General features: G+C 46.3%; 1 protein-coding gene and 1 non-coding gene across 2 annotated transcripts in view; one reads left to right on the forward strand and one right to left on the reverse strand.

Moving 5' to 3' along the window:
* Positions 1-8,297, reverse strand: part of PSMA3 (proteasome 20S subunit alpha 3) — a 28,355-nt gene extending 20,058 nt beyond the window's left edge. The window contains exons 1-3 of the mRNA XM_037901182.2: positions 8,070-8,297; positions 3,305-3,387; positions 1,156-1,279 (exon numbers count right to left, since the gene is read on the reverse strand). Coding sequence (XP_037757110.1) covers positions 1,156-1,279; positions 3,305-3,387; positions 8,070-8,090 — 228 coding nt within the window. The 5' untranslated portion in view covers positions 8,091-8,297. The remainder of the gene's footprint in view (positions 1-1,155; positions 1,280-3,304; positions 3,388-8,069) is intronic.
* Positions 8,298-8,425: 128 nt separating this feature from the next.
* On the forward strand, positions 8,426-8,498 carry TRNAK-CUU. Its single transcript has one exon. It is a non-coding gene; the product is annotated as a tRNA-Lys (tRNA).
* The last annotated feature ends 7,599 nt before the right edge of the window (positions 8,499-16,097 follow it).

Raw genomic sequence — 16,097 nt, forward strand, 5'->3', positions numbered from 1 at the left:
GCATTACAGTTGCTGGAGCAATCTTCTTACTCCCCATGACTAGCGGTGCAGCTTCAAGCAGTTTTACTAGCATGGTTCCCATCTGATGTTTAGGGCCCTACCAAATTCACAGGCGTGCAAAATGCATCACTGACTGAAATCTGGTCTCCACCATGAAATCTGGTCTTTTGTGTACTTTTACCCTATACTATAAAGATTTCACTGGGAAACCAGTGTTTCTCAAACTGAGGGTCCCAATAAATAAAAGGGGAGTGAGGGGGAAGGAAATATTGCCACCCTTACTTCTGTGTTACCTTCAGAGATGGGTGGCCGGAGAGCGGTGGCTGCTGGCCAGGTGCCCAGCTCTGAAGGCAGTGCCCCACCAGCAGCAGCGCAGAAGTAAGGGTGGCAATACCATACCATACCATGCCACCCTTACTTCTATGCTGCTGCCTTCAGAGTTAGGTCAGGACACCTACAGTTACAACACTGTGAAATTTCAGATTTAAATATCTGAATTTATGAAATTTACGATTTTTAAACTCCTATGACCGTGAAATTGACCAAAATGGACGTGAATCTGGTAGAGCCCTACTGACGTTACTAACATTATACTGGGGACAGGTCATTAGCCCTTGGTATCTGGTCTCTTTATACCAGCGATTATAGCAACCGGCTCCTTCCTTCCCATGCCCCTTTCAAAAGAAGGTGAGAATATCTTATATGTTAGTACTGTTGTCGTGTGTTTTGCTATTCTTAGAAAATGTGTTTTATGATATGGGTAACAAGAGGCTGCTTTCTTAATATTTAGTTTATGCATATTCCTGCTCTAATTGGAGCATTTGTTTTAATATACAGAGAAAGAAACCAGAGAAAGTTAACTCTAGAATGAGTAAATATCATATATCAGCCTCCCATTTTACTGTAAGATTTTGCTTGTATGTGAACAGGTTCATACACATACCCACAAACAGAACTAGAAGTGCATACACAGAATTGAGAATCAGATTTGTCTAAATGTCCCTTGACTGTTCTCTGACTACAAGTTTAGAAGTGTTGGGATACAGTACTTCAAAAGCTATTTAATATTGGCTGTATTTATGCAATGGACTATCCATTTTCTGTGACGTTTTCCTAATTCATAGGATAAAAGCAAAAAGTGTTGCAGCACCTCACCATTCCAACGTGTCGATCAACATTAAAGAGACGTTTATTGGAACCTTCTTCATAAAGCTTGGACAAGACTAGTTTTTCTACTCCAAAGACAACACCATCTTTACATCTTATGCCAATTGCTGTACTGAAAGACAAGTCAAATATAAGAGTGAGATTTAAAAAAAAAAAAATAATAATAATACACTAAACAGCTAGGAGTGGAACTGGAAAGTTATTTTACCATTTCTTTATCAAAGTTAAGTGGGTGCAGGACTGAAGTACAAGACAGCTTAATTTAAAGTGAAGTAGATCTGCTCCATGATTTCATTGCTGCTTTGAAGATGGGGAGGAAAAGAGTAAGACCCACTGAAGTTACCCAGTGTTTCTATAAGAAAGCACAGCATTTCCCTCTTTCCCATCCTACACAAGGAAGTTTTCGCACACATGCTGTACATCTAGAACTAAATAGTTTGAGGGACATGATGGGTGGGGAGCAGTTCTCCCTTCAAACCTGCACGTTTCCTATAGTTTTGAAGTGGGAGCATTTACATGGTTATGTTATTTTACTTCCATCCCCCCGTCCCCCAATCAGCACATAATCATAAAAATAGGAACACAACTCCTGAGAGTGCCCAGGCAGTGGCACACATATCTCAAGAATCTCTTGTCATCACTAAGTTAGGAGGGCCATGGCCCCTACCTACTCCATAAGGCAGAGGTTCTCAAATTGGGGAGCGCAGAATGAATTCTGGGGTGGCATGACAAGCAGCTCTGCCTTCCGAGCTGGAATCCAGAGAGTAGCGGCTGCTGGCCACGCATCCAGCTCTGAAGACAGCACCGCCACCAGCAGAGAAGTAAGGGTGGCAATGCCATACCATGCCACCATTACTTCACTGCTGCTAGAGGCAGCGTTGCCTTCAGAGCTGGGTACCCGGCCAGCAGCCACCGCTCTTCACTCTGCCTTCAGAGTTGGGTGGCCATATATGTATTTGTGTGGCGAGAGCGGGAGTTGTAAACTACTATAGAGAAGGGGGGAGGGGCTCGATCAAATAAGTTTGAGAACCACTGCCATAAAGTACAACACAGACAAGTTCCCTCTTCCCTCCATGGGGCTAAATCATATCCTCTAAATGCCTAACATGAAAATATCTAGACATATCAAAAAGTCTCACTGACCAAGTGAATAAAGAAGAGAAGATAAATCACTAGAACATGCACTTCAGTGAAATTAAATAGTTCGTAAATATGCATCCAAAACTATTTTGTACTAATGCTCACTATGATATGGACCAATTGGTAAGATTTATGGACCATTCCACAATTACTTTTAGGATGGTATTATAGATGGTAAGAGATCTTTAAAAGCATTTGATGAAGTCACTGAAAGGGTGATATACTCCCAAGATATTAGATATTCATACTAGCTGGAGTACCACACAGATTTATTTTGAACTATGTTATTTCTATTGCAATAGTATCCAGAGACCTGGATCAAGACCAGTTGCTGTACAAACACAGGATGACCCAATCCATACCTCAAAGCACTTTATCTGTATTTCCTAGTCAATACATCCAGATTGTGCTACAACACAATAGAGTACTTACATTTTTATAGCGGCCACCTGGTATATGCCTGAAGGAACATATGTAGTCTTAGGGAGGCTGACATTGTAGTTTTAGCCAAACCATAATTCTTTAAGAAACTGGTAACAGCCAGTGAGGCTACTACAAACCTGTGTGGTCCTGAGCAAGTTACTTGACTTCTCAGTGCCTCAATTCACCATCTCTAAAATGGCCTTTTTGGTATTACCATAATAGAGAAGCACCTTACATATATTAAGGACCTATGCAATCAGCTTTTGCCCCGAAGTACGAGATTTTATTACACTTAGCACGCATGAATAATTTACTACCTTCCTTTGCAGTCTCTCAAGCCATGCCTTTATAATTTTTGTTACTCCAAACTGTAGATCAAATAAGGATGACTACACTCCCTTTTTATTTAATGTGAAGAGCTTCCTGAGAGGAATACAGTCACAAAATTGGCTAATCACTTATTTCAGGAGTACAATTTTCTTTGCAATACCATCTTAACTACTTGCCCTAATCGCATTTCTCTTGTCATTTTTAAAGAAACAGGTGAAGTAAAAAACAAAGACATTTCTCTTACCTACTATTCTCCACAGCTTTCATAGCATATTCAACTTGAAATACTCTGCCATCTGGAGAGAATGTGGAAGCTGACAGGTCATACTGTAAAGGAAGAAAAAAACACTACTCAGCATAAAACAAGTTACAAATAGAGCCCACATAGCAGTAGTACTAAGCTATTTTTCTATGCAAAGTCTTAAAGTGAGTCTCCGGAGAAAATCTGTATAAGAACGGCCATCTGGGTCAGACCAAAGGTCCATCTAGCCCAGGATCCTGTCTTCCGACAGGGGCCAATGCTAGGTGCCCCAGAGGAAATAAACAGAATAGGTAATCATCAAGTGATCCATCCTGTCACACATTCCCAGCTTCCAGCAAACAGAGACTAGGGACACCATCTCTGCCCATCCTGGCTAATACCCATTGATGGACCTATCCTCCATGAACTTATCCAGTTCTTTTTTGAACCCTGTTACAGTCTTGGCCTTCACGACATCCTCTGGCAACGAGTTTCACAGGTTGACAGTGCACTGTGTGGAAAAAATACTTCCTTGTGTTTGTTTTAAACCTGCTGCCTATTAATTTCATTTGGTGACCCCTAGTTCTTGTATTATGAGAAGTAAATAACACTTCCTTATTTACTTTCTCCATACCAGTCATGATTTTATAGACCTCTATCATATCCCCCCTTATTCGTCTCTTTTCCAAGCAAAAAAATCCCAGTCTTACTAATCTCTCTTCATATGGAAGCCGTTCCATACCCCTAATAATTTTTGTTGCCCTCTTCTAAACCTTTTCCAAATACCAATATATTTTTTGAGATGGGGCGACTACATCCGCACACGGTATTCAAGATGTGGGCGTACCATGGTTTTACAGAAGCAATATGATATTTTCTGTCTTATTATCTATCCCTTTCTTAATGATTCCCAACATTCTGTTCGCCTTTTTGACTGCTGCTGCACATTAAATGTGATTTCAGAGAACTATCCACAATGACTCCAAGTTCACTCTCGAGTGATAACAGCTAATTTAGACCCCATTTATATGTATAGTTGGGATTACGTTTTCCAATGTGCATTACTTTACATTTTTCAATACTGAATTTCATCTGCCATTTTGTTGCCCAGTCACCCACTTTTGTAAGATCCTTTCGTAGCTCTTTGCAGTCTGCTTGGGATGTAACTATCTTGAGTAGTTTTGTATCATCTGCAAATTTTGCCACCTCACTGTTTACCCCTTTTCCCAGATAATTTATGAATATGTTGAATAGGACTGGTCCCAATCCAGGCCCCGGGGACACACACCACTATTTACCTCTCTCCATTCTGAAAACTGACCATTTTATCCTAACATGTAAGAATGGTTCACTCATGTTGATATTTATTTCATGTGAATAAAGGAAGCAATACTTTTTTAAAAAAATTCAGACAGTTTCCTTTTAGTGAAAGTATATAAACTGAAAGTAAATTAGTAAACTCAATGTTGGTTAGCTTAGTTTTTAAAAAAGCTCTTGCTTCAGTGATATTCATTCCATAATTCAAACCCATTAAGGAATCTCAAATTCCAAACAATGGCATAATTAGTAAGGCTTCACAGACATAGACACTTATCGTATGGTTAATACTATTTTTTAGTACATTGTGACTTATTTTGATACTTAGAATAGCATTAGTACTTTTCTCTTCCACTTTGCTTTCCGTATGAGAATCTCAAAGCACTTCTCACACTTTAACATTTAAGCCTTTCCACAAACCGGGGCTTCATCTCTGGTACCTAGGCAATGTGTACAGCAGATGGTGGGAGAGGTCATTGGGCATTTGAGTGATGTTGGTCTACAGTGCTGCCTGCTGGCCAAACAGGTATAACACGAGCTCTGATTATAACTGTATTATTCTTGGTCCAAGGAAATTTAGGATATCTCTACACCCACCTCCCCTCACCACATTTCACAGTGTAGGTGGTAACATCTACACTGCTATTTTTAGCCCCATATCATGAGTCCCACAAGCCCGAGTCAGTTGACCCAGGCTCTGAAACTCATTGCCATAGTTGTGGGATCCCTAGTCATCTCAGTAGTGTGGAGTTTGTGCATGCCTGGTGCAGCGAGGGGCAGAAGAATAAAGAAGTAGCTGTTTCATGAAAGCACCCAACTACTATGAATATGCAAGTTTGACCCAGACCATCCCTTGTTCCCAGAAAAGAGTTTTCAGGTCTGATTCATTCTTAATGAACTGGGAACTGCCAACAAGTGACAGATCATCTTTTTAGTACTTCTCACTGAGCTGTAGGCTAGGTCTACACTAGCACTTTTGCCGGTAAAACTTTTGTCCATCGGGGGTGTAAAAAAACCCACACCCCTGACCGACATAAGTTTCACCGACAAAAGCGCTGGTGAGGACAGAGCTAAGTCAGCGGGAGAGGGTCTCCCGCAGACATAGCTACCACCGCTCTTTGTGGGTGGTTTAATTATCCCAACAGGAAAGCTCTCTCCCATCAGCATAGAGCAGCTACAGCTGTGCCACTGTAAGGTCTGTAGAGTACCAGCATCTCTCAAATGCGACCACCAGGGTTTTCTCTTGCAACCACAACTGTCTGGGTGGTGATGGGGGGGGGGGGGAGGAGTTGCCCCCCCCCCGGGGCCACCAGCAGGGATTGGTCCCAGCCCCCCTTCTGAAGCCACAAACACTGTAGGAGCAGGCGACCAGTGTGAGTTCCCCACCTTCCCAGGAGCAGTGAGGACTGGGCTTTGGGCTTCAGCCCTGGGGTGGTGGGCAGCAGGCTCTGGCCATGCAGCAGCAGGCTTCATTCCCCAGTTACAGCGCTTCATGCTCTGGCCCTGGGCACATTCCCCCACATCACTCCTGATCCCTGCTGCCTCCTCCAGCCCCCAGCCGTGCAGCAGGACCTCAGGATCCAGCCCTGGACTCACCCCTCCATTGCCCCAACCCCTGCTACCTCTTTCAGCCCCCCATCGCTCCTGGACCTCCTTACCCACCTTCCCATCCAGGGTTTAATTTGTTCTCCAGCTTGCCGGGGATGAGTAAGTCTGCTGTGAAAAGTGATATTAACAAATATACAAATATCACTTTTCACAGTGGCAGTCTTACTAGATAGCAAATTTATTTAAAAAAATTCAACCAAAAAAAGCAAAACACGCAAAGCACCTTATTTGTATTTCTATTCTGTTTAGTCCAGTAAAGATTAGAGACAACTGTACATTATTTTTATTACTGAGTCTGAAAAAAAACCCTACATAAATAAATTACAATGATTTGGGCATGTATATGTGCGTATTTATTTGCTTTTCCTAAAGTTAATTAAGTATTTTTGGAAAAACTGTAAGAGCAGCCACCAATAAATTTGTTGTGAGAACTCCCATAGCCATGCCTTTGTCTCATGTACTGCATTAGCCTGAGTCAGAGTGGCAGAGGCCCTTGTCAAGCACCAGTTAAGTCTGCATATCCATAGAAAATAGCACCCCCCATAAGTTAAATGGCACGTTCCCAGCCACAGCCGCCCCAGTTCATTAATATGCATCTGAACACGGAGAGGGGCATCCTGAATCTCTCCCTGTAGATGAGGCACCCCCTTTTCAAACACAGCAGCGACTGGAGAAGGGGACATCGTGGAGCTGAGCACATCCACGGGGCTGAGAAGAGTACATCGGTGCCCTGGGGCTGGACAGAGAGCCCCCACTGCTCCACCACCCCCATCCCTCCTCCTAGAGCCCCACCTCCCCCCAGCACCTATTCACCCCACTTCCTATAGCCCCACACACTCCTCCTCCCAGGGCACCACCCATCCAGACCCAATCTCCCCAGAGCCACCCCCACTCTCCCCACCCCTTAGAGCCCATCCTCCCCACCGTCTAGACAGACCCCCCCCCCCCTCACGCCCTAGAGCAGCGGTTCTCAAGCCCCAACCCCGGGCTGAAGCCCTGACATTTTCAAAACACGTTGGGGAGAAGCCTCAGGGGGGGAAAATTGAGAACCCCCTGGCCTGGAGCCCCTACCCCCCTTCCCCTGGAGCCCCTAGCTCCCTCCCCCCCAGCCAGAGCCCCACCCCCCTTCCCCTGGAGCCCCTAGCTCCCCCCCCCAGCCAGAGCCCCACGCCCCTTCCCCTGGAGCCCCTAGCTCCCCCCCCCCAAGCCAGAACCCCACCCCCCTTCCCCTGGAGCCCCTAGCTCCCCCCCCCCAGCCAGAACCCCACCCCCCTTCCCCTGGAGCCCCTAGCTCCCCCCCCCCAGCCAGAACCCCACCCCCCCTTCCCCTGGAGCCCCTAGCTCCCCCCCCCCCAGCCAGAACCCCACCCCCCTTCCCCTGGAGCCCCTAGCTCCCCCCCCCCCCCAGCCAGAACCCCACCCCCCTTCCCCTGGAGCCCCTAGCTCCCCCCCCCCAGCCAGAACCCCACCCCCCTTCCCCTGGAGCCCCTAGCTCCCCCCCCCCCCAGCCAGAACCCCACCCCCCTTCCCCTGGAGCCCCTAGCTCCCCCCCCAGCCAGAACCCCACCCCCCTTCCCCTGGAGCCCCTCGCCCCCCCCCCCCAGCCAGAACCCCACCCCCCTTCCCCTGGAGCCCCTAGCTCCCCCCCCCAGCCAGAGCCCCACGCCCTGTGGCCCCTCCCCCCGCTTACACTTTCGCTTTCCCACCAGCCGCGCGGGGCCGAGGTGACTCAGCAGTACCGCCTCCTCCCCCCCCCCGGTCCCGTGAGGGGGGGACTCAAGCTGCACCCCCCCGCGCAAGCGCAGCGGCGGCCCGGCCGAGCCCGGCGAGGAGACTCACTCACCCCGGTGCCGATGGAGCTCATGGCGGCGGAGCCGTGGGGAGAGCGAGCGCCGGACAGACCCGATACGCACACGCGCGCGCACACCGCTCACGCGCCCCAGCCCTCACCAACGCACATTCCCATTGGTCCGCTGCACACCGGCCAATCAGCTCCCGCGGTGGGGTCCTAGGTGAACGTGCGCGTCCGCAGAGCAGGCCCAGTCATGGCCGCGGGGGCGCGCCCGGCCCGACACTGGAGGGAACCCACAGGAGGTGACTCGAAAGGGGAGGAGTCTCCGAAACAGAATTAATCAACTAGTTCTGCGCATGCTCCAAACTATGTTTCGAATAGTCGCTGAAGGCGGACGCTACCGTAGCGCCCGGCTAGCTCAGTCGGTAGAGCATGGGACTCTTAATCCCAGGGTCGTGGGTTCGAGCCCCACGTTGGGCGTAGAGAATTTTGCTCTTGTACCTGCAATTACCATAGCAGGTTTTCCGCACTTTTGCCCCGAACAACGAGGGGGGGCAGCTCAGTTTGCCGATGAAGGAGCCTGGCTTGGTCATTAGCCTTGCAAAGCGGGACAGCTCAGTGGGGCTGTGGTGGGCCCAGCTGGGGAGGGGCAGGGCCACCTGGGGACCAATCCCCAGGCACCCTCCAGTACAGGAAAGGCTGCAGCAGCCCCTCTCCAAGGGTGCGGAGCCCCTGGTCCCACTGCGCTGTCGGGCAGATCTGCGGCAACCCTCAGCGGAGCAGGCTGCCAAATTTCTACTGCATTAATAGCCCAAAGTCACTTAAAACTAGCCCCAAAATAGCCCAGTGCTGGTAACTCAGTCAAAGCTGGGGGTCATTTTTTTCTGAAAACCTTAAGAACATAAGAACGGCCGCACTGGGTCAGACCAAAGGTCCATCTAGCCCAGTATCCTGTCTTCCGACAGTGGCCAATGCCAGGTGCCCCAGAGGGAATGAACAGAACAGGTCAGTATCCCCGATAATGTCACGGCAAACCTGGTGGCTGACCTTTGTGACTTTGTCCTCACCCACAACTATTTCACATTTGGGGACAATATATACCTTCAAATCAGCGGCACTGCTCTGGGTACCCGCATGGCCCCACAGTATGCCAACATTTTTATGGCTGACTTAGAACAGCCCATCCCCTGTCGTACATTCCCAGCTTTTGGCAAAAAAACCCTTTGGTATTTAAGCTGTGACTAACATCAAACATATTGGGGCAGCTCTTTAACCCATTAGCAGCTGTATGATTGTGTGTTACTGGCAAACGGTCCCGTTCCACCAACAGCCGACTCAATGTGTGTCCCTGAGGCTGGTTTATTAGTATAAAAGGCTGGTTGTAGAATCAGAGGCTCCCCTGACACTTTTGAGAATACTCTTCTCAAAATATTGCTTCGGGGGGAATTTCGCACCAAACAATTACAAATTCTACGCACTATATTTTGAAATTCTGCTAACTTCTGCATATTTTATTTGTCAAAAACGCCATATAATCACCCCAGTTTCAATTATTTCGGTAATTTATTTCAAAATACCTGGCAGCAAGTGTGTCTGTAACAATACAGACAACAAAAAAAGATTCAGGAAATGTTTTTTGACAAATAGATTCCTTACTAGGCATATGAATATAGACCGCTGAGTAATAATTCAATAATTCCGGGTCCTGCTTGGGGGAGGGGGCGGAAGCTGCAAAGAGGCAGGGCGGAGGCTTGGGGGAAGGGGTGGAATGCGGGTGGGGAGGGGGCAGAGTAGGGCTGGGTCGCTTGCTGCTGCCGGCACCAGGCTCCTCACTTGCCCCCCCAGACCGCCCTGGACCCACAGCCATCCTGTCCATAGAACGGACCAGGGCAACTGCCCCAGACCCCAAGCTTTGGGGGACCCTGCACTTCAGGGGGACGCAGTTGCCCCAGTTTGTCCTATGGACAGGACGGCTCTGGGTCCAGGGCGGTCTGGGTGGGTAGTGGGGAGCCTGGCCCTAGCAGCAGTGAGCGACCCAGCCCAGCCTGCCCCTACACTGCCCCCTCCCCACCCCCATTCCACCCCTTCCCCCAAGCCTCCGCCCCACCTCTTTCCGTCTTCTGCCCCCTCCCCCAGGCGATGCCGGGAGCCGGCAGGGTGAGGCGGGGCGGGGTGGGCTGGGGCTGGGTCACTCACTGCTGCCGACGCTAGGCCCCCTGCGACCCCCGCGGCTGCCCTGGTCCCCACGTCCCCCTGAAGCGCAGGGACCCCCAAAGCACAGTAAGCCCAAACACCGGTGGAGCCAGGCCCACATTCCTAAATATTAGTGGAGCACAGGCACCACCGGCCCATATAACTCGCCACCTATGGCTGTTACCACTCAAGGAGGAGATCCTGGAGTCATTGCAGATAGTTCTGTGAAACTTCCACTCAGTATGCAGCGGTGTCAAAAAAGCAAACAGAATGTTAGGAACCACTGTGAAAGGGATAGATAATAAGACAGAAAATATCATAATGCCTCTATATAAATCAATGGTACCTCCACATCTTGAATACTGTGTGCAGATCTGGTCACCCCATCTTAAAAAAGATATATTAGAATTGGAAAAGGTACAGAGAATGTCACCAAAAATAATTAGGGGTATGGAACAGCTTCCGTATGAGAAGAGATTAAAAAGACTGGGATTTTTCAGCTTGGAAAAGAGACGATTAAAGGGGATATGATAGAGGTCTATTAAATCTTGACTAGTGTGGAGAAAGTAAATAAGGAAGTTTTGTTTACTCCTTTACATAACACAGGAACCAGGGTCACCCAATGGAATTAATAGGCAGCAGGTTTAAAACAAACAAAAGGAAGTATTTCTTCGCACAATGCACAGTCAACCTGTGGAAGCCTCTTTGCCAAGGGATGTTGTGAAGGCTAAAACTATAACAGGGTTCAAAAAGAAAAGGAGTACTTGTGGCACCTTAGAGACTAACCAATTTATTTGAGCATAAGCTTTCGTGAGCTACAGCTCACTTCATCAGATGCATCTGTTTGCCAGAAGCTGGGAGTGGATGACAAGGGATGGATCACTCGATGACTGGCTTTTCTATTCATTCCCTCTGAAGCACCTGGCATTGGCCACTGTCAAAAGACAGGATACTGGGCTAGATGGACCATTGATTTGACCCAGTATGGCTGTTCTTATGTTCTAATCCAGTTAGAACCAGTCTACTCAAGCCTCTCCATGTGGTTGTAGTTCTCTGGAAGTGTCACAACTAGACTGAATTTGCCTAATCAACACCTCCTCCCCCATTCTTAGCTCCTGGAGGGCTATGGTCACCCTTCTCCATGGAATCACAGACAACCTCCTGGTTCACAATGATACATAAACTTAATACAGTAAGATCTCTCAAAGATATTTCAGGAGGTTGCCATATCTGTCACATTATGCACCATGCATAATGTTCGTAGGGCAGGGCTGAGGTCATCCGTGTAGGTGGGAGTGCAAACCTATGTTCACCTCATGGTGAGACTGGAGTGACTCTCCTCCGCCTCCCATCCGAATGGCATGATTTGGAGAAGACCCCACCAGGAGACCTTTGGGACTTTCCCTGCCTCCTGAAACCCACATACTTTACAGATAGGTGGCATAACGGTTTTATCAGCATGAGTTTGAGATGGGTTCATTACATACAAGTGAGTTATGCACAGCATCTCAAATTAGGGCTGATCAAACCCCTACAGTGTCCCACAGCACCCTGTATTCTGTGCACACAACAGAGACATCTCTTTTAGAATTTTTTTTTATTTTGAATTGGTTGATCCTGCGTTGAACCTGTTGGGTACTTTCCTGTAGGATAAGTATACAATTAAAGAATTAAAGTTAGCTTAAGGAAGTATATATGTGTACTTGACTAGCAAGTAGAAGGAAGACCTCGAAAATAATAAGTGATAAGGCCAGACGGAATAAAGTAGGGAGGATGTCTAATTCAAAGGGGAGTTAATGCGGAGGTCTAAAAAAGGAGGCCTCTGACCAATAAGGGTGATTGCAGATGATTTTAAATAAAACAAAGAGAATTTGTCTTCAAATGAGTCAACACAGCCATTTTCCAACCCACACACCAGTGTTATAGACTATGTGAACCCAGGGGCAGTGGGAAACCTGTTGGACCTCAAGAAGAGGGGAGGAAAGGCCTTGGGAAGAAAGGAGGTTGTAAATCTTATCTGGATTAAGACTGGAAATAAGGGTGAACTGTCTGCATCTGGTTTTAGCTCAAGTCAGTACTTGGCAATGACATCCCTTGTTTGTTAAAAGGGTATAAATAGTAAACCCTTAAAGGGTTCATTGTTAATACCTGCATGACCACTTTGAAGCTGACCAATAAGGGTCTAAGCATCCCTGGCTTTAGCCCATTTGTAAGTATCTTGACCAAATGCTTATAAATGTTTTGTTACTGTTTAGATGTAGTAAATGGCTTATTATTTAGGCTTTTTAGGCATGTGTTAGAGCAATTGTTTATAAGTACCATTTGGCCTTTGGACTGAATTTATGGTTAAATTAGTGTTTGGTGGTTTCCCATATTCAGATTAATAATTTAAAATATTAACAATTCCAACATTTCCCTCCACACCAACTGAGCTGGGGGAGAAAGATAGAGCTAGGGGATGGCACAGAGTTACCTACTTCGGCCGCCTCCATAATCCCTAGGGTACAGGAAAAATAAATTCCTCCTGAGGGCAAACAGGTCCAGTCTCAGGTGAAAGAGGCAGAAGTTGCATTAGAGCAGGAGCAGCTGGCTGTGGAAAGAAGGGTGGCCCGCTGGAATCCTGGGCGTTGAGATGGAAAGGCTGAGAACCACCCTTCTCCTCGCAGAGGGCCAGCAGTAGCCAGAGCAGGGTGGGGATGCCAGGTAGCAGCCTGCAGTCAGGAAGACGATGCGGAGGGGTTATAATGAGCCACGGTTACCCTTATAATCTTCTGCTGAACTGCCCTTACAGGCTGAGTTAAGAACTGTTGGGTGACTTTTGTGGTAACAAGTACTGCCATCCCTGAATGTTCAAAAATCATGAGTAAGGTTAAGATTCTCTCACGGCTATTTTTAGTAAAAGTCAGGGACTGATCATGGGCAATAAACAAAAATTCACAGAAACCTGCAACTTTTTGTCCCTGATTTTTACTAAAAATAACCTGGGGTTGGGGAACAGAGCACTGCTGTGGCTTGTAGCTGCTCCAACCTTGCCGCTGCTCCTGCGTCAGGGGCTGACTGCTGCTGCTCCAGCCCCAGAGGGACTGACCCAACCCCAGTCCTGCTTTGAGCAGGGGGTTGGACTAGATGACCTCCTCGGGTCCCTTCCAACCCTGATATGCTATGATTCTATGACTGCTGCTCCAGCGACGGGCCACCAGTCAGCCGTTCTGGCATGGCGGCTGCTGTTCCAGAGGTAGTGTGACCAGATGTCCCACTTTTATAGGGACAGTCCTGATATTCAGGGCTTTGTCTTACATCGGTGCCTATTACCGCCCAGTCCCCGTCCCAATTTTTCACACTTGCTGTCTGGTCACCCTATCCCACAGCCCTAGGACTGTCCACCAATCAGCTGTTCCTGCAGCCCCAGGCCTGACTGCTGGTCAGCTGTTCCAGTGGCCGCTGCTTCAGCAGCCCTGGGGCTGACAGCTGCTCCAGTCCTGCCTCAGATGTCACGGAGGTCCCGGAAAATCATGGAATCCATGACCTCCGTGACAGAATCGTATCCTTAATCAAGAGTCAGGCCGCAAAAATGAGGAGACTGGCTAAAAAAAAACTATAGGATTTTATAAAATCATTTTTGCCTTCAGGTTTTTGAGCCTACATGGTGCATTCGGGTCACATTTTCAAGATTCTTGCCAGAACAAGTACTAGAAACGTGCTTTCATTGTTCACAGATTTTATGGCCAGCAGGAACCATTAAAACATCTAGTCTGACGTCCTCTACAACACAGGCCAGCAAATTTCATCTAGTTACCCCTGAACTGAGCTCAATAACTTGTGTTTTGCTAAAGCATGTCTTCCAGAAAGGCATCCAGTCTTGATCTGAAGACTCCATCAAGCTATGGAGAAGCCACCACTTCCCTTGTTAGTTGGTTCCAATGGTGAATCACCCTCACTGTTAATGTGTCATTGATTTCTAATTTGAATTTGTCATTGGTACTCATATGCCCTTCTTTGCTAGATTAAGGAACCCTTTGGTACCTGGTATTTTTGCCCCTCTCTCTGTGTAAGGCATTTTCCTCCAGCCATTGAATCATTTTTGTGGCTCTTCTCTGCGCCCTCTCAAGTTTTTCAATAACCTTTTAAAAATGTGGACACCAGAACTGTACACAGTATTCCAGGATCAATCTCACCAGTGATGTACAGAGGTAAAATCATCTCCTATTCATTATGCCCATTTATAAATCCGAGGATCACATTAGCCCTTTTTGCCACAGCATTTTACTAGGAGCTCATGTTCAATTGTTTGCCTGTTATGACCCCTAAATCCTTTACAGAGACACTGATTTCAGGATACAGTCTCCCATTCTCTAGGTATGACATGCATTCTTTGTTCTTAAAGCTGGATCTTGTATTTGGGTGTATTACAACACATTTCATATCTGCACCAGTAAAGCCTGGCTACCTTCATACCAGGAGTTCTACTATCAATCAGTCCTTGGAGGGAGGAGAGAATTATAATCAATACACTTTAAAAACAAATCAATGACCTAAAACATCTTTTATATTTTTAAGGTTTGATACCTATGGAATTTCCAGGCTACAAGCACTGGGAAGTGGGGAAATTCTTCTTTTCAGGAGGATGAAATTTCTGTTTCTAACCATCAAGGGCCACAAGGTATTGGACTCGGAACAACTAACAATAGACCTGTGAATTTCCATGGCTCCTATATTTGAATTTGCTGTGGTATAAGACAAATGAAAATCAAAGCCACACAATCTAAGAGTCTATTCTTGCAAACCCTTCCTATGGCGCATAGTGATGATTAATGTGAGCAATCCTCTGGCTTCCATGGGACTACAAGTAGCAAGCTCTATAGTCTGCAACAGGCCAAGATCTTTCTTTTGTACATGCAACTGTCAATGCACTCAGTAGGATTTTTGCACATTGGGCCAAAACAGAATTTGAAACTTCAGATTGTTATCCTGATGCATTCACCTTATATTTACAAGGGTATGACAGAAACTTGGTCTGATCGCTCTCTATCAAAGGGTGCATTAATACACATTGCAAAGACATCTTTTTTTATACAGAGGCTCTAATGGTACTATATAGACTGAGAATCAGTTATGAAAGGAAATAAAACGGGCTGTTATCTAGAAGCTATATATTTTTCTCTCACGTGCGCTTTTTTAGAATCAAGTTCACTTTTTGCAGTGATTTTATGCTTTCCTAATTATTTCATTAAAAATGGGTAAGGGAATGGGCTAAGTACTTGCCATTATCAGTAACTGTTCCAAGATCTTCATTACAAATTATAGCAGATAAGTAAATGATGCCTAGATGGTAGGTGTGTACAGAAGATGAATGTAGCTAGTATTAGAGATATTCTGCCTAGCTCCAGTTAGCTCAAATATATCCCTCAATAATATGTTGGAAAACAAACATAATTTTAAGGCCAGAAGAGGCCACTATGATCATCAAGTCTGACTTAATTTCTAATACAAGCCATGGGACTTCAAACAGTGATTCCTGGACACACTAATTAAAAATATTAAGATAGGATCTGTCAATGTTTGCCAAGTAAAAAAAATGCATATGAGGTTAGGGCACTTATGAAATGTAATGACAACCTCCAGATTAAAGCTTATTTAAATACCACTGCATGCTACACTGTTTAGTTTCAAAATCAAAAATCTTTGTTGTTTCTACATAAGAACACATTTTATTTCTAAACTACATTTCAGTAACCACCAGAAAGTGACCAACAGGCTGGGGGGGGGAATTAGTCACGCAAATCCTATTAGCGGTAATGAAAAATTCTAAATAAACAAATTCTAAAGATTGATCTAAATATTTAAGCCTAAGGATAGGATTTAAAGGCATAAAAATCCATCTGTCTC

Source organism: Chelonia mydas, chromosome 6 (assembly GCF_015237465.2).
Source record: "Chelonia mydas isolate rCheMyd1 chromosome 6, rCheMyd1.pri.v2, whole genome shotgun sequence".
NCBI classification, from domain to species: Eukaryota; Metazoa; Chordata; order Testudines; family Cheloniidae; genus Chelonia; species Chelonia mydas.